The 18,767-nt window shown below is 39.3% G+C and overlaps 1 protein-coding gene across 1 annotated transcript in view; it reads right to left on the reverse strand.

Moving 5' to 3' along the window:
- LOC109041462 (uncharacterized) overlaps window positions 1–17,895 on the reverse strand; it is a 31,126-nt gene extending 13,231 nt beyond the window's left edge. Inside the window, exon 1 of the mRNA XM_019057825.2 lies at window positions 17,125–17,895. Within this exon, the coding sequence (XP_018913370.2) occupies window positions 17,125–17,722 (598 nt within the window). The 5' untranslated portion in view covers window positions 17,723–17,895. The remainder of the gene's footprint in view (window positions 1–17,124) is intronic.
- Between the last annotated feature and the right edge of the window lie 872 nt (window positions 17,896–18,767).

The following is an 18,767-nucleotide window of genomic DNA, read 5'->3' on the forward strand; positions in this document are numbered from 1 at the left end:
ATCTCGTAATTGAAGGAATCTTCCCATCGAAATTATTTCTATAATAAAATAATTATAAGTCGGAATTTTTCTCTGCACTGAATTTTTTACTGAACTTGAGAAAAATTGCTATGCAAAAGAGTTTTGGCTCCGAGAAATGAGGAAATTTTTCCTATCACCGCGCCGGTCACAAATGGGAAATTGGAAATACGGGAGAAAATTTAGGAGGAAAAAGCAAAAATTACCGGTCCTCCGCTGAGAGCGCCAGCGATTAACATTGTTTCAATCCTAATGTTGCCACTTGACATTCTACTCATTTGTGACGGCTAAGCTTCACTAACGAGGTAGTCCGAAGCATTCAAAGACAAGGTAATTAAAAGCGATTGAATGTATTATTACTTCTTCGTCTTCCATTAAAGAAATTCTGCCGCATTTCCTCTTGCGCGGTTCAAAATACGTCTTGCTCGTTGTATCCACACTATCACTCTCAATTTCATAGAATATGTGTCTATAGTCCAGTAAACGAAGGGAAAAAAGAGGGGGTTTGATGAACAAATTAGTAACAAGCTAATTTTTCCCCCCATTGATAGTACCCATTGAGAGGACCATTTTCCCAAAAGTCCCCATCCCTACCCCCCTAGGGATTTTTGCTAGCCCCCCTCAAAGTTGAAAAATCCCCCTCTGATTCAAAGCGCTATAACTCAGACCCTAATGTAGCTAGACACCTCTAATTTTTTTTTAAAATGTCCGTCTTGATATGTTCTTTAAGAAATTTTTAATAATCATGCAAATTTTTCCACGGAAAGCTGAAAATTTTGAAAAAATTCGCAAATTTTTAGAAATCGAATTGCCTCTTTTTCACAAAGAGCGTGATAACTTTTTTCTAACTGCAACTATGAACTTTTTGTTTATTAGAAACTTTGTAGGGAACACAATTTCCTTTCAATTGGTCCTCTTGAAGTAAGGATTCGGACAATGAGTGGGGTGGGAGAGGAGCCGAAACATGACGCAGTGCGATGCCGCGCGGCGCCGTGCCGCACCCAGCGCTGAGCGGTACGCCTGGCGACCAGAGGGGCTGGCGATCGTCTTGATAGTCACATACTAAGTTGACTTCAATCGACATCGTTATATTTTTTCTGAGCATATACTGTGACTTGTGGCAAAGATTTTGCCGTACTTAGGAAAAAAGCCTCATGAAAGTTCGAATGTTGCCGAATTTTCTCTTATACGATATTTTGCTATATACCTACGTAAAATTATGAATATTTTTTCGATAGGTACCCTATCAGACACCGTAAACAAAACTGTGTATTCGATTCCCTGAAAATTTGCAAGAAAATTGCTCACAAGTTTGCCGGAAAATTCTTATTATATCAGAGGAAATTGGGCAACGTCCGAATGTTCATACGGCGTTCTTTCTTGGCATGGCAGTATTGCGTCGCCTCATTTGACTATGAACGGATTAAGATGGTCCTGCATCCTTAAAAACACGACATCTCGATGAAAAGACGGTGCCGAGCATTTTTTTCAGCATGCCGCCGCTTTCACCACGCTTCCTAGGAAAAATGAATGGAAATATCCTATAGACAAAGTGCCGACCAGCGGTCAAGTTCCGAATCTGAGGGTAGGAACCAGGATGGCTCCAGGAGTCGGAGGATGTATTGTACACGGAGAAAAAAATCTCGTGCGTGGGACCCGAAGTTTAGGTCATATGGATCTCTGAAGTTTTCGGATTGAGCATCTGAACACTTAAGGTCTGGCTGCCGAAGTTCAGGTATGACATCTGAAACTTCAGTTCTTACATCTGAAGTACTTCGGTTTTCACATCCGAAAAATTTCGGTTCTCACATCTGAAGTACTTCAGATGTAAGAACTGAAGTTTTAGATGTCAGACCTGAACTTCGGCAGCTAGACCTTAAGTGTTCAGATGCTCATTCCGAAAACTTCCGAGATCCATACGACCTAAACTTCGGGTCCCACGTACGAAATTTTTTTCTCCGTGTATGAGGCGCGTACTGAAAATGACCGCGGTGGAAGAGTTCATTCTCTCTTTATGCTGCAAGAGTGTGTGAGAAAATGCCGAAAAGATGGCCGAAACTTGCTACTTACGGAGATATTGTCAATATGTACGTATCTTGTGCTCTTAAGCGATACACTAAGCATTCATCTTTTGTTTTCGACGGTTATCCTGCTTATTCAACCACAAAAGGTCAAGAAAAATTAAGAAGAGCAAAAAAAAAAAACAGCCACAATAAATTTCACTTTAGTAATGCAGTGTAGGTACGAAAACGCAGGCTGAATTTCTCTCAAATTCTTAAAATAAGAAAAAGCTCATTGCAGCTGTCAGTGAGGAGTTGAGAAAAGTTGGTGTCGAGGTGTTTATTGCAGAGGCCGATGCAGATCGGGATATTGTCTCGTCTGCCATTTTGAAAGCTGAGAGAGGAGAAACAGTTGTTATGGTAGGGACGGACACTGATCTTATGGTTATAATGTTAACATTAATCAAGAGAAGGAAACTAAAAATATTTTTCAAAATTCCTGGAACTTCAAAAAATCCTGGTACTCTGTATAATATCGTGAAACTAGTCGACGATTTTAAGCTAACTAGTTCTTTACTTCTTTTCGCTTATGCAATGACAGGATGCGACACCACCTCCACTCTTTTCAGGACAAGTAAAATAAAAGCATACAACCTCCCAGTTAATGATTCTTCTTTACAAAAAGATGTTCTAATTTTTAATGAGTCGAATGTTCATAAGGAAAGAATAGGCACAGTAGGCGAAAAATATTTAATTCATTTTTATGGGGGAGCCAACTTAACTCAAATTTTAGATGAGTGCCGCTTTATAATGTATTCAAGAAAAGTTGCTAAAATGTCCTTAAAATCTAAATTTGAGATGGTGACTCTTCCACCAACATCATTACCGGCGAAACAGCATAGCTTTAGAGTTTACTATCAAATTCAAGTTTGGCTTGGAAATAGTTCTCTCGACCCGAGAGAGTGGGGATGGAGGGAAGAGGAGGGAAGCGATGAAAGAAAATTTCTATTACCTATTCATTCTACATTAAATTTTGCGCCTGATGATGTTATATAGATGACCTCCTGTAACTGTAAATTAAGTCTGGTTGCGGCACAAACTGTAAATGTTTTAAAAAAGGGCTCTGTTGTTCAGCTATGTGTCGTAATTGTAGTGGCGGAACATGTAAAAATATATTACCAACCGTCGAAGAATTTGAAGAGGACCATCTATAGGTTTTTGCCCGAAATAGTTTTAAGTATCGTCTTGAACTTGCCAACAGCTAACTTTATGTGTCCATTTTCGTTATTTTATGTCATTATTGTTTTGTTACTGATAATTTTTACGATGATTGCTTTTATTTGCTGTTCAATTAATTTTAACCTGAAAATTAACGAATGCCATCAATAATAGACTACATCGCTTAAAAGGTGACATTTTTGTAATACCCATGTAGGCATTTTCTTTCGTATTAAATATTTGTTTTTGCTCTAATTTTTCGTAGAGCTGTGTGTTCTTTCATAAGTAAAACTATTAGGTAATTAAAGATATCCATAAATTTCCACCTCAATCTAATTCTATACTCATTTATTCCTCTTATTCAGTCATGTTTACTACTAACTAAATTTCAAAATGTTTCACTCTCAAAAAAATAAATAAAAAAAGGAAGGAAGCGAAAACGCGTCCAAGTGGAAACAGCTTCATTCAAATATAATGTAATTATTTATAGCCAAACATATTGAAAAATTTATGGTTTTGAAAGATAAAATTTATCTGCAGTTCACAAGAATGTTGCCCTCTTAGAATTGAAGAAAAAAAAATTCTAGGAGTGGGCTTTTTGAGAAACATGCCGCCATGAAGCATTGAGTTGGGGCGGTTCTATGTGAGTGCTGCGTGTTATTATACGCTGCGCTGCGCCGCGCTGAGCCGCGCTCTGCCGGACTTCCACCCCCCTCTCATCCTCACCCTTTGCTCCTACCTTAACTTCCAATACACCATTTGATAGGAAATTGCGTCCTCTAAAAATTTTCATATAAGTATAAATTCCATTTTTTAATCGATAACGGAGTTATTCCGATTTATTTAAAAAAAAATAATTCCATTTCATAAATTTTGAATTTGTTTTAAAATTTTCTTAACGATCTCTTGATAAATTTTGATGACCAATGGTTTCATTTTAACGTACGTATCAATACGAACAATTTAAAAAAAAATTGAGGTGTCTAACTATAATAGGAGCCAAGTTACAGCAGTTTAATTGGAAGGGGGGATTTTTCAACTTTGAGGGGGGCTAGCAAAAATCCCTAGGGGGCTAGGAATGGGGACTTTTGTGAAAATACGCCCCACAGTGGGTATAATCAGTGGTAAAAATTTCAGCTTGTTACTAATTTGTTCCGCATAAATCCCTTCGTTTACTGGACTATCTAGTGGAATCAATTTCATTTGAAAAGGGTAGGTGGGAATGTTCTTTCGCATCGATGTAGAAAGTGTGGATGCTCGAATAATGGGTCCGTTGTGTAGTTTTGCTGGAGAGAAAAGAGGGATTGCGTCGTATGGAAGGTAATTGAAAAAACACCATCAGCACACCGTGAAACTCTGAAATTCATTCTTACCTGTTCAATCTGCGTAAGAAATTTTTCGCATTACTGAACTTGCCGCTTCAAAGGTCATACACAATGGCCGAGGTGTAATTTTACACTCCATGCGAAAGTTAAAATGGCCGCCTTTATGTGTTGCAGTTTTTTAAGGCAGAAGAAACAACATCACAAACGTTGTTTATTCGGCCCCTTCTCTCTACCTCTTTTCAAATTAATTTTAATAAGTGGCAGTATTTTTGTTTCATTTGAGAAACTTTCGCGTAACTGCTTCTTAGTTTCGCATGGAGTTATGGAGCCAGGGTGACTAACTGATTCAATGCGACTTAGCTCATAGATGACAACCTATCTGATGTGTCTTTGCAGTTGTAATGGATACTTTTGGAAGTGGGAAGTTCTAAGATGCGCGAATTTTTTATGTCCTGAGGGAAGAAACAGTATTGGGAAACATGTCAGCTAGAGTCTACTAAGATCGATCCGACCCGAATTCCCTGGTAAAAATTGGCTGTAGGAGCTGCGGTTAAAAATAGCATAGGAATTCTTATAGCCGGCCATAAGAGGCGATAGAAAATCATATAGCTGGCTGTACAAAGTGGAGTTAATCATACAATCGGGCTATACGAAGCGATAAAAAATTATACAGCCGGGCTATAACTAGTTCCTACCGCCGGGCTATACAGTTTATCGCCTTGCTGTAGCTGTATCGCCATCGGTTGTGAAAGGCTGTAAGAAATTGTATAGCGGGCTATAGAAGCTGTAGGTAATCTTATAGCCGGCTGTAGATCTACAGTATTTTGGGAAAAAGTTCCTACTGCCAATTTTAATCAGGGTTGCTAGTCAGAATATCAATTTTAAAGAGAGAAGTCTCGATTCAACCGTGTTAAAATTCCATTTTCTGGAAATATATCTAATGTGTACGAGTTGCATTTTGTACCCTACAGTTTTCAAAAAATCTAAGTATTCTAAATACTTCAAAATTTTAGGACCATTAACAGGGCAGGTTGTTTTTTTTTTTTTACTTCACTTGAGTAATGGTGTGGAGAAAAAAGAATGTGTTTCTTTTTGGCAATTAATTGCTTGCGCCCTGAGAAAACAAGTCCTCTATGGAAACATGACATCTAGAGTCCATTAAGATCAATCCAATCCGAATTGCAAGTCAAACCCTCAATTGTACTGGCAATGAGAGAAATTTCGACTGAATCTTATTGAATTTCCATTTTTATTGAATATATCGGTTGCGATTTTGGCTCCTGCAGTTCAGGGCCGGATTTACCTACTTGCCGCCCATTGGCCACCTGTATTTTGCCGCCTCCTTCTCATTCGTTTTGAAACATCAATAAAAACCATCAAGTGAACGTGCCGCAGGAGTAGGGGTGCATAAAACGCGTTTAATCGTGTTAGACACATTTTTTGCGAAAGCCCTGGCAACACTACCAGTAAAAGTTTACGGAACTTTGCACCAAAGTTAAGTTCCATAAACCTACCTCTATGTGGACAAGGCCTTCCATTTACAAGAAATGAACGAAAAAATTATGAAAGAAAAAACATGAATGTGGTTTAATAATTTTAACTTCCGCCACCGCGCTGCGCTGACCACACTGTGTTCGGCGCAATGCGTGAAGTATTCGTGCAGTCTTGTAGGCGCTATGCGTTTCACGCCAACCGCTGCTGAGCGCATTGTGTTTGACGCAATGCGTGAAGTATGCATGCAGTCTTGTAGGCGCTAATATGTGTCACATGCCGAACGCCGCGCCCAGGGCTTCTCCTTTCCATCTCAAGTCTTCGTCATTATTGCTCTCTGCACCGCGCCGTTCCAGGCCGAATTGCGTGTTTGATTTCTCTCTTTACTCGACTAATTAAAGGTGCTGTTTCTTGTATCACCGAAAGACGACAAAATTAGGAATTATCATACTCTCGGGAAATGAGAGATTTTGTCGCATTTTCTCGTTTGTAATTTTTTTCTGAATCCGATTTTTTTTATCCCCACTTTTAAAAATAGTGTAAAATTTGAATTTGCCGCCCATGGGCTGCTGCCCAATTGGCCACCTCCTAAATCCGGCCCTGCTGCAGTTTTTAAAAAATCTCGGTAACCTGAATACTTCAAAATCGTAGGACTATTATCCAGATGCACTGATCTTTCTCATAGTTGAGCAATGGTAATGGATTAGGAAAAAATTATTTTGAAATGAAATGTAGTGAATAATAATTGTGTCAGTAAAATACTACGCCTCAATGTAAAATTTGCAGGTATACTTGAGAAATTTCACTTTCCATCTCTGTTGTCTAGGCACAAAAAAAAAAAAAAAAAAAAAAAAAAAAAAAAAAAAAAAAAAAAAAAAAAGAATGCAGGAACAAGGGAAACATGGAACAAGAAACTCGGAGGCGAATATGCTACGGATGTGGAACCTCCGACCGTCGATCAGGCTCCGCATCCTACGATCTCTTAAACGAATTCTCAGCATGCCCATCTGCAGAACAAGTCCCGAATTTGTGAACAAGAGAGGCGACTAACTGGAGGCGATGATAATCTTGTCTCCGCCAACCAGCGCAGCGGTGTCATATCATGTTTTACTCAAGTTCATCCATTCTCCTTTGATCCATAAATGTTCGTTAATCCATTCGTTTAATGAAAAATTATTTTGATGCAACGGAACTGCTGTGAAACCAAAAATGTTGTGTGGTACGAAGGGGAGAGGCACAAGAGATCGCACCTTCACGGAGGGTCTCAAAGAACTTCTCCATTCTTGAAAAGTAGGATTTGGGCGGCCGTTTCAGGAAAATTTTGAAAATTTGGATATTTCAAAGCAACGTTGAGCAAATAAAATAAAACTGTGTAAAATGATTATTACATAAGCAAACATTTTACTGGGAAAATGTGGAATTGTTCGAATTTTCATGGGTCGTCCTTCCTTATTACGACAGCACACCCATTCGGGCCGCTCTTTACGCGGTTCACAAAAATGTCCGTAAAACTTGACAATGTTGTCTCGAACGAGGTGCCAAACTGTGAAATAGTAAACGCTGCCTTCATTTTTTATTTGTCGGCAAAAGACTTTTGGTCGTTAATCAATTTATAATTCTACCGATGATAAACTACGTAATGATAAAATCTCGACGAAACTCTTTTGTTATGCTTGAAAGATTAGCTTGAAATTTTTAATCTCTTAGCAGCTCTCTGCGAAACTGTGGCAATAGGCGAATGAAAGCAGTAAAGTCAAAAAATTTTCGAGACGGTTTACCTTATTGAACTGACAGCAGGTCACACATTTATCTGTGATACCGAAATTGTAAGACCTCAAACGAAATGTTTCCTCTTGTAGTTGCAATATTGCTCTAAAGTTGCAGTATTTTTTAGTTATTTGAGAGAATTTTTTTAGCTTGCTTCAGGCAACCCAGTAGTATTAGCTGATCGAAGGAGTTGAAAAACTCGTGAATTTCAAAGAGAAAACTTTTTAAAAAAACTTTGAAAATATCTTAGTCGGAGACCTTTATTGTTCTTTTTACGTAAAAATTCCATCTTGCAATTTTACTGCTATGAACTTTAACAAACTTTATGGAGCGATATTAATTTGTGTTATTCCAGTAGATAAGCAGTTCCTATATTCGCAGTATGTTTATTGCCTATACAGAAAAACTGAAAGCAAATGAGATGGAAGATCTCTACGTATAAATGAACAACGTATCGACGGTAAAACTTCCAAACCACGTAACTCGGTTGGCAATGTAACAGACTTCCCACCATACTTACTTTATTTTTTAATTGAAAAACTATTCAGCGTTATTTTTTAAACATTTTCGTGAATATTCTCCTCTGCACCGGGAAAATCCTGTGAGAAATTCAAGGAATGAAGTTGATTTGTCCTTCTTAACAAAAAAAAAAAAAAAAAAAAAAAAAAAAAAAAAAAAAACGAGAAGAAACGAAGAAGAACGAAACGAGAAAAAAGATTTTTAAACAGCGCAAACGAGAGGTATGTGGCTTGGGAGTTTCGTCGCGGATATTTCATCGGATCTATCAAACCTTTTTGAATAGATAACTATTAGCGATCCCTGGGATGTTTTTTTGCGAAATACAGCAAGATTGGAGGCGAACCTTAGGTGAACTATGTCTTTTCATAGGTCTACGAGTAGTGTATCGACTGATTAACGTTTATTAAGCGAGATTATGTGTCCTTCATGGATCGATAACTACTTATTAAAGTTCTCTGGTATGTTTTGTGCCTATGCAGAAAATTGAAGGTGGCCTTCAAGATTAATCTTGAATGTGTGTTTTTTGAATGGGTAATTATTCGCGGTCTTGGTTTTGCTCATTGCTTAAGCGGCGAAATTGAAGGCAAGATTCAAGTGGACAGTATCCACCAACAGATTCACACATAGTCTTTTGATTCAGTCAAAACTTGCATCGGGATGACTATTTTTTTTTTTTTTTTTATTAGTTTGCTATTTGCGCTGCCCGGTAAATTTGATACCCGTAGGTTATCAATCATCTTTTGTTTCCTCCTTTTTTCCCTCTTACAAAGTTCTTTTCTCTCATTTTAGCACCCTTGTATGATGGCGCATTGGTGCTCATGCGCCACCCTTCATTTAATTCCCATTGGAAAATGGTTCTTAATCTCCAGTAAATTTCAGTAGTATAACTTTGGAAAAGGATCCTCGCAAAGTTACAATGATTCTCCTTTTCGAAAACTGAAAAAAAAAAAAGAAACAAATTTATTTTTTGACAATTCTTAAAGTAGGTGCAAACCTACCTTGAAACTTACAAAACTCGGTGTGTATTTCCTTTTTTGCAACTGTGAATCATTTTAATCTCTTTGAAGGACCCATTTCCGAAGTTATACTGCTGAATTCAACTGAAGGTTGGCAAAAAATGTCCCTGGTAAAAATTGGCGGTAGAATCTGTGTTCCAAAATACCATAGCCTAAAGCCGGCTGTAAGATTTTCAATAGCTTCTATAGCCGGCTGCACAATTTCTTGTAGCTTTTTATAGCCGATGGCGATTGAGCGACAGCCAGGTGATAAAGTGTATGCAAAACGTTACTTATTACGGATGCTAGGACTCTTTTTGGATTACCGCTCTATTTTTGGGCCGTAGTATCTTGATTTAATTTGCGCGGAAAGCCCCATACTTTTGAAGGATGCCTGCCATTCCTAATATGTTGGAGCGCCTTCAATTTCGTATGATACTGTGCAATACCTCTGGCGTGAAATAGTTGCTTCAAGCGCCGTGGCACTCTGCGGCGCGGCGGGCGGGCAGCCAGCGCGAAAAGCGCCTTAGCGCCTACAAACCTAATATGGGATACTTCACGCATTGCGCCATGCGTGAGGTATCCCTGTTAGGTTTGTAGGCGCTGGTGCGCGCTTATCGCTGGTAGCACGCCGCTCCACTCTGTGTTAGGCTCCAATATAATCTTGCGGAGTCAGCGTTTTTCAACTCATGATTTTGAAATGTTTGCACATCCTGTATGGATTATTCTCATTTTAATTGATGAAAAAAAATATATATTAAAGGCGAACATAATGTATGTTTTGTGAATATTATGGTGGTTCCGTATCAAACTTAATGATTTCCAAAGCACACGAATTTCTACACAATTTCTTATAGCCTTTTATAGCCGATGGTGATAAAGTGTAAAGCCCGGCGATAGGAACTATAGCCCGGTTGCATACTTTTTTATCGCCTCGAATAGCTCGGCTATATGATTTGCTCCGCTTTCTACAGCCAGCTATATGAATTTCAAGCCATAGTTGACGTGTTCCTCTTCGAAGAAATAAATTAGTAGCTGAGATCTTGAAACACCGCAATGCAGATATGTTGTTCCGCATAGAGTCCCTTTTTTTATCGAGAGTTAAGACAATGTGAATCCATTTCCGATTGGTTACCGTATTTTAGGCCTCCACAGGGTCACAAACGGGAATAAAGATTGCATTTTCACCGATTGCAAAGATTATTATCTAGAATGAACCGAGGAATTACGGGTTTGACAAGGAACGAACGGAATGAGAGAAGGGACGGAGAAAGGAATTTGAGAATGAGCCGATCAAAATTTACGAAAAAATATCAATTTGTGTAATCTTTATTCCCGTTTGTGACTCCATGCGGGGGTGTTGTCTTAACTCTCAGTATAAAGGGACTCTAGCTCCGCACTTTAGCCATCGATGTAGGGCCTCCTAAGGAAAGGAGCTGCTCAACGACTAGGAATAGAACCCTTAATCCGTGCGTACCTCCTTAGCACAAGATACCCATTTTGCTTTCGCGGAGGATATCCATCCGAGCCGGCTGTACAAAACAGAGGAAGACCGCGCAATTAGATTAGAGGAGTGAAACTTACGCGCGGTAATGATGAGCGAGTCCAAAAAGTTGAGAAAGTATTTTCGTTTGGCTCCAATTTCGGAGGAACTCGATCCTCGTTGCTCCTCTGACGTAAGTATACGGTCCTCAATTTCCACGCGAGTCTTGCTCTTCGCATGACACCATGCTTTCCGGGGCTTATGTAGAAAAAGAGTCACGCGTCTTTTGAGCGAGCGGCATTTTTGGACAACGGACGCGGACGGCGCGCAAATAAAAGTGGTCCTGTTTGCCGGATCACCGCACACTCTGGTCTTTGACCTCAAAACTTGGCCAACAGTTAAACTTTAAAAACTCATGTTAAAGGAAAAATACGCCCAGAGGTCCTAGCTTCGGATCCTCGGTCAGGGTGACCAAATTTGATGGTCTCAGATCTTGTCACTTCGGAGGAACAATCATGGATGTTAGCTCTCACTCCTTCATCTATCCTTCTCTTCAATTTCGTCTGTTAGGCCTTAGTCAGCAAGAGGAACACTTAAAATAAGTTTTCAAAAAAACTTAAACTAGTTTAAAAAAGGAAAACTAAAGCTGTACAGGATGATTCTGAAGTATTAGAGTGATTTTAGGTGGGTGAAATGACCCTAATGGACCCCCTTCCCGCCCGTCCAATCCCCCGTCTATTTTTGAGCAGCCGAAGTAGAGTTTTAACATTTTGGGCATAGGTGTTCTGTGATCAATTAGAGCTAATTATAGTCGTCTTCATAATTTTGGAGGGCCCCTTAGGGAGTTTGACCCCCTCTCTTTTTTCTTCTTTGAATTTATTTTTCATTATGACTTAATTTTTTAAATATTTAGGGTGTGCAAAGTGAAATTTTTAAAAGGTAAAATTGAACAATGCCAGCTACGAAATATTCCTCGACAAGTTCTGTGGCCAGATATCACAGTGTGCGCCGACATTTCATACCGGACTAGGATTTCTGTACACACACACTTTTTACTTCTGGGATCCTCAGGGGGCAGGGAGGGGGGGGGGGGGAGGCAACGGCGTGATGCGTAATTGTTATCAGATGAATCGCACTCATCGTGGAGTTGAGGCACGTGCTGTCATACTGTTCTGTGCATAAACATCGTATCTACCCGGCGTTTTCAATTTGAGCAATGCGTTTCTTGCGTGTAGTAGTATGGTAGCATCACACGCAACCTTAGTTGGGCTGCGATGCACCACGCTGCCATGCTAAGAAAGAACGCCGTAAGAGTGTTCAGGTGCTGTCAAACATCTTCTCATACAATACGAATTTTCATCGAAATCTGTAAATATTCTTTCTCCAATTTTCAGAGAAATCTATTTGTAATCAGATCTAATTTATCTGAAAATTTCAAGAGAAAATATTCATAACTCTGCATAAAAATAAACTCTTCGTTGGAGGAATTTTGGGAGCTATCAAATGTTCATACACCATTTTTCCTAAGCACGGCAGCACGGGAAACGTGCATTAAATACCGAGTGATCCAACAACAAGGATACCACCGCGTATGCCACCGAACATAGGGGACCATGTGAATAATGTAAAAACCAAACTCTAAACATACTAAAATTATTAGCGTCGGGTTGGAACAACGATTAATACTCCCTTTGTCTCAATCAGAGCGTTAGATTTAAATTTTTGTGTGTCAATATGCGGTTTTTGAACGTATATTTTCAATGACACAGATGTAATTTTGCTTCAACTGGGCTGCAATACAGTTCAGCCCAAAAAATCCCGTAAAATCTGCTGTATCTATTTTCTCCAAAAAATTTATTTCAGTGGTAATTCACAACTGAATCAGTGAGAACGAAAACACACCAATTCGGGAAAATGTAAATGTTCATCAGGAGACACAAAAAACTGTATAGTTGGTGAAGAGATTAGCAAAAAAAAAAGAAAAAAAAGAAAAAAAGAGATTTTTCGTACCAAAGGACGCGTACTTGATGACACTCTAGAGGCTCAAGTTTGAATACATAAGCCATCTTTAATGACAAAAAGTTGACCATTTTAAAGTTGCCGAGTTGGTGTGTTTTCATTCTCACCGACTTTCTAACACTGAATTTTCGTGTTTTACTTTGAAATATTTTTATTTCTCGGCCTGTATCTCTCAAGTTTTTGTAGAATTTGGTTGTAGGAAGTTCATACAATGGAAAAATGAAATCCTCCGAATCCCCCCCCCCCCCCCCTTACCCATGATCTTGAGAGCGCCCATCGAGTTGGTGTGTTTTCATTCTCACCGCCCCTTTTCGCCCTGTTTCGAGCACTTTCTGACAGTAATTTCAAAATTTCCTTCTTCCATGGAGATGCGCCCGTCTTTAAGCAATACAAAACCGTAAAAAAGTGAAAATCGAAAAAATCCCGAGTTGGTCTGTTTTCGTTCTCACTGATTCATTCAATTAAGGCTGCCTGAAATTATTAACTGATAAATTCTCAAGGCACCCGAAAATTGTTTGGGATGAGGCGAAGAAGAATCTGGGCGTAAAGATAGTTGGAATGGCAACGGAAAAAACGAAAACCCTAGGTTTAACATTAACCTAGTTCGAATATCCGGTTGCGAGTTCTACTCAATAAATTGACATGTCCGAAAGAGAGGACACTGGTTTAAGCGTATCAAGATGCCTTAACCAGGAATTCATAGCAGATGCCATTTTTGTACCTTTGACCCGTAACATGCGGTCTCGTCCGAAAGCGACAGTTTTAGCTCAAATATTGTTTAGCTGCTTCCGCTCAAACTGAAAGTGAGTATGCTCTCATCATTTCAGGATTAATTTTCACAGTATCAGTAAAGAGAATCTTTGCATAATGTAACATTTTAGAGCGATCAAACTTGGATTTGATTCTTTTTGAGTTTTATCATCAATTATTATTATTATGTTCTCGTATCTCAATTCACAGCTCGAGGCCGGCAGATATTTAGTCCTCCCCCGGCAATTCAATGCAAAGGAGAGTCCTTGAATTTAAAATTGAAATAAAAATTTAAAATTGGGATTAAAACTTTAAAATTGGGATTAAAACTTTAAAATTTAAACACAAAATTTAAAATTGGGACTAAAACTTTAAAATCGGAGTAAAAAACTTAAAATTGGGGTTAAAACTTTAAAATTGGAATTAAAACTTTAAAATTGGGGTAGAAATTAAAAGTTGAAGTTTAAAATGCAGGTTAATCTATCGGTTATTATTATTATTATTATTATTCATGCGATTATTTCCTTCAAATTTTTGTCGGTGGAATTAATGTTTAAGAAAAGTTATTAACCATTTTTGGTAGAAATATTTTTTCATTTCTTTGTTTGATTTTTTACATATAATTATTCAGTTGTAACTCAGGGCCAAGTTTTTTTTTTTTTTTTTTTTTTTTTTTATTTTTAATCTGAACATTGTTTCATCAGTCACAGGACGTTTTGTATTACATTGAGTATTGCAGTCCGGCACCCTCATGCGTATCCAAAACTTTATACAGGTTTTTCTCAAAACAATGTTTTTGACCATAGGGTTCTCAGGATCTACTGGATGCGTTTTCAAAAACTTTATTTTATTTTTTTCCTCACCATTTTTTCTAGTTATATATACGAGAGAGTTTTCACTAATTACTCTTCAAGAAAAAAATGAACAGTCTGACGGCCTCTTTGGCTTAACTTTTTACCTAAGTCTTCTTTTAAAACTTTAGAAAATGTCAATTTCTTGAATTCTTAGAAATTAAGCCAGAGGAAGTTCTAAGGAATTGAACAGAATTTTTTTTTTATAAAAATGTATGCAGTAAGCCTTGCAAAAAGTGTGGCTCCTGTAATTAGACCATTTTCGGGAAAGGCGACTCAATGAACGGTGGCTTTTTAAAGAATTAGACTCCTGCCAAGTCGGGTCAAAAGATGGCTTGAGTCTCGGACAGAAATGAATTAGTGAGTTCGAAAACACACCAACTCGGGTTTTTTTCGATTTTCACTTTTTTACGGTTTAGTAACACTTAGGTATGGATAGAGGCATCTGCACGCAAAAGGAAATTTCGAAATTGTAATCGGAGGTAATCGAAACAGCGACGGAAAAAGGGAAAAATCGAAGTATTTCATTGGAAATACCAATTTTTGGCCATTTCAAGGGAAACGGGTGACCATCCGATCTTGCGGTTTTCTTTTTTCGGTTCAGTATATACATTGTACCAACAAGTTATTTAAATATTCAAGCGTTATTCAGGTCAAAAAATATAAATTTTTCTGGGCAGACTTTGAAAGATCAGTATCTGAAAGTCGGTGAGGACGAAAACCCACCAACTCGGAAATTTTTAAACGCCTAATTCTCTGTCATCAAACATGGTGTACCTGTGGATTTCAACTGGTGCTTTACAAAGTCTCTGAGTACTTGTCCTTTGGCACCAAAAAGGTTTTTCTTAAACTAACTTCTCCGCCCGCTGCGCAGTTTTAGGTGTTTCCTGAACAATTTTTTTTCCGAGTTGGTGTGTTTCGAACTCACTGATTCAAATGTCATTCTTGTGTCCCAAACATTGAGTTACGAAGGGTTTGGCTTATTTCTTTGCTTATTCTCTGACTTAAAGCCGTACCCATTTCTCGTGAGTCCCGAAGTAAGGCGTAGAGTTTTATGGACAACAGGGCGGACCTGGAGATCGAGATACACCCTTATGTCAGAGAAGCGACGATTTATGCACAATGAGAGGGGGTAAAGTTGCATAATAATCCAACATTCCCGAGCCGCGGACATAGGAGTCTATATTTCAAACGAAGTAGGTATCAAAATTACGCTCACTGAACAGCAAACTTCAAACTGTTATAACTTCTCAAAAACCCCCATGATTCGACGAAACGGACCGCCCGCCCTTCGCAATATCCCCTAGAATGGACGGATTTTATATGGCTCAGCCCAACCGCTCTAGACATTGCTCCATCCTCTCTCATGTTTTACTTTTTACAAAGAAACAAAACAAAAACCAGACATGAATATTTGGAATCATGCAGAGTATCCCAAGGTAAAACCGCTAGACTGCTGGAAAGTGTTCTATGGGTACCTATGTTCAGGACTTGTTTTTTCCAAAAGGATTTTCTTTCATACACCTCCAGTCAAAGATTCACCTCCGCCCAAATTTTTTGGGGAAAAATCATAGTTTTTTTCTGGATTTGAGCGACGGTTTTGGAAGCAATCTCATGAAACAAGACTATACTACCTCCTAGGGAAATAACTGCTGTGCTACGAGATAACGCCCAATGGGTGTTCAAACGTTGTCAAACCTCCCCCCGACAAGATATTTATTTTTGAGGAAAGTTACGCATTTTTTCCTTTGAAATCTTTAGATATTTCAGATTTAATTCACTAAAATCGTCTGAAATGTTTGAAGCAAAATATTCACAATTTTCCCAGTAAATATTATTCTTTTATGGAAGTAAACATGGCAACATCTGAAGGCTCATACGGGGTTCTTTCTTAATTAGCACGGTAGAGGAGGTGATTAAAAGGTAGTCCCCTGATAAAAATTGTCAGTTTTTTAAAAAGTTTTAATAAAAATTTTCAGTTCAATTTTTAGTTTTTACTATCTTTAGATTAAGTACCTATACATTTAGGTTTCATTGGACACTATAAGTTCTTTTAATTCGACGATCAGAACGCTGTCAGCTAATATTTTAGTAGGCAAGCGTATAGTCGATTGCACCATTGCGCAACAACCCCTGGTTTTGAATTTTCAAATTGAGCCCCTGAAAAGTTTAACTTTTTAACACTTATGTACTTTTATCTCTGGATCTAATCAGAATATTTTCAATTTGTTTTTGTTAGATTCTCGATTCTCTATAACACAACGGACGAAAGCGTTTTTTTTTCAATTTTGCACAGTTGAAATTTTAAGAGGTTGCCAAAGTTGGAAAAATTCACATTTCCTTTAAAAAAAATAGAAAGAAATAGTCAACTTTTGAAATTTCAAAATTTCAAAAACTGGTTTGTCTATTTATTTATTTAGAAGTCTAATACCTACCAAAAATAATAAACAAAAACCAAAAAAAAAAAAAATCGTTCAAATATTTTTTTAATCGTCTCTGAGAAAAAGGTACGTGAATAAATGACGCAGATTCACATGCTTTAGCATGGGGCAGGGGACTCCTCTTAAGAGACGACAACGAACACGACCCTCCATGTTCTACATACCACATAGCCGCAACTTGGTCTCACTATGTGGCCACTTAAAGTGACAACTATTATCAAAGATTATGCAGATGGAAGACACTTACCTTGGATCTCATTCTCGAATCGGTCGTCGATCTTCTTGATGCGGACGCCTAGCTCTCCGTTTCCCGGAGCCCGAGCAATCTGCAACCCCGTCTTATCCGAGAGCAAACAGTACAAACTATGCGACTCGAACAAGGCGTCGGCCGACTTGGCCAACTGCACTAACGACACAACTCGCGTCACTGGCTCGCCCTCGATGCCCTCATTCATCCCTTTGTTACTTAGGTTGTTTCTGACCAGGAACATGTTCGGAGCTAGGTTGTAGAACGGAGCGCGTCTCATACCTCGCAGCGTGTTGGCGATCCCCATGTTCAGGACTTTGAAGAGGTCCTGGTAGTCGTTTTCAGTGGTTGCGTCGCTATCCGCGTGTGAGGCGTCGCTATCCGCGTGCGTGACATCTTCAACCACGTGCGTGACATCTTCAACCACGTGCGTGAAGTCATTTCCGTCGCTATCCGCGTGGCTTTCCTCCTGCACGGGGCGCTCCTCCGTGTCCGTAACGCGGTGACCCGGGTGCGTGACGTCGGGCAACACTGTATCACACGCGATGGCGAGGAAACACGCGGACGCGGCTAGCGCGAATAAAAGCGGCGTCGACATCTTTGCGCGAGTTGCGAGCGATTCGGATGGCGGCCGCGCAATGTTCTGTCTGGCATTCTTCGCGACGAAGACGATTCGGTGGTAGGAGGGCGGGTCCGCGCGGTGTTTAGGGTGGGGGCCGCCACCGCGCAGCTTCAGAACTGGATCGCTCGAGTCGGCTTCGGTTCGGGTGCACCGGAACTCTGCCTTGCTCGGCAAAAACATCCTATCTCCGCTGGGGATTCTGTGTAGGTAAGTCGTTTTTAGTCGGGATGGGGATATTGGAGCAGGGGTGTTGCCTGATGCTCTTGCCGTTCGCGGAGAGATCGACGTACACTGCTGCAAAATGGCTCGCAGAGCGAGTCAAATGTCACTCGTGTAGCGAGTGACCGAGAGTCCAGGGGGCGCAGCCCCTTGGCTAGCCGTGACAGAAGCGTGAGGCGCGCCCAGAATGGCTATAGTACTACCATAACTATAGAAAGTGCAAAATGTAGTGTACTATGCAGTGGAATTTTAAAATTCTTGGTTACGTACTTACCTCTGGATGCCGAATCGTGCAAAAATGCGGATATTCATTAAAAAATCACGGCTTTTGGCTAACTTTGGACTACCAATATACGCAATTTCAATAGCTAGAAACGAAAACTTCAAAGAAAGTCGGTAAACACACACAAAAGACGTGCGTCCTAAATGATTAATTTGGAAAGTGTATGTGACATACTGCATGCGTAAACTTGGGCGCGAAGAGGTCCACAAACGGCAAACGGGTCGGTTTTCCTCCTATGCATGCAGAGATGAAAAGTGAAATTTCATAAGGCTCGAATAAATTTCACAAAAGTTGAAATTCATTAATTTTTTTTTTTTTTTTTAGAATTATTAATTAAACCTTTGGAGGTCTGAAAGCGTTTCAGATGGTCTTTCTATTGATGCTGCGGTATTATGCTACTCTACTGAAGGTGCTAACACACAAAGGGGGGGGGGGGTAAAAAGGGGAGTTTAGAGAGAAAAACCCCAACCTAACCTCTAAACTAAACGAAAACATTTGCAACGCGCGAATGAATCACTG

Source organism: Bemisia tabaci, chromosome 8 (assembly GCF_918797505.1).
Source record: "Bemisia tabaci chromosome 8, PGI_BMITA_v3".
Classification (NCBI taxonomy): domain Eukaryota; kingdom Metazoa; phylum Arthropoda; class Insecta; order Hemiptera; family Aleyrodidae; genus Bemisia; species Bemisia tabaci.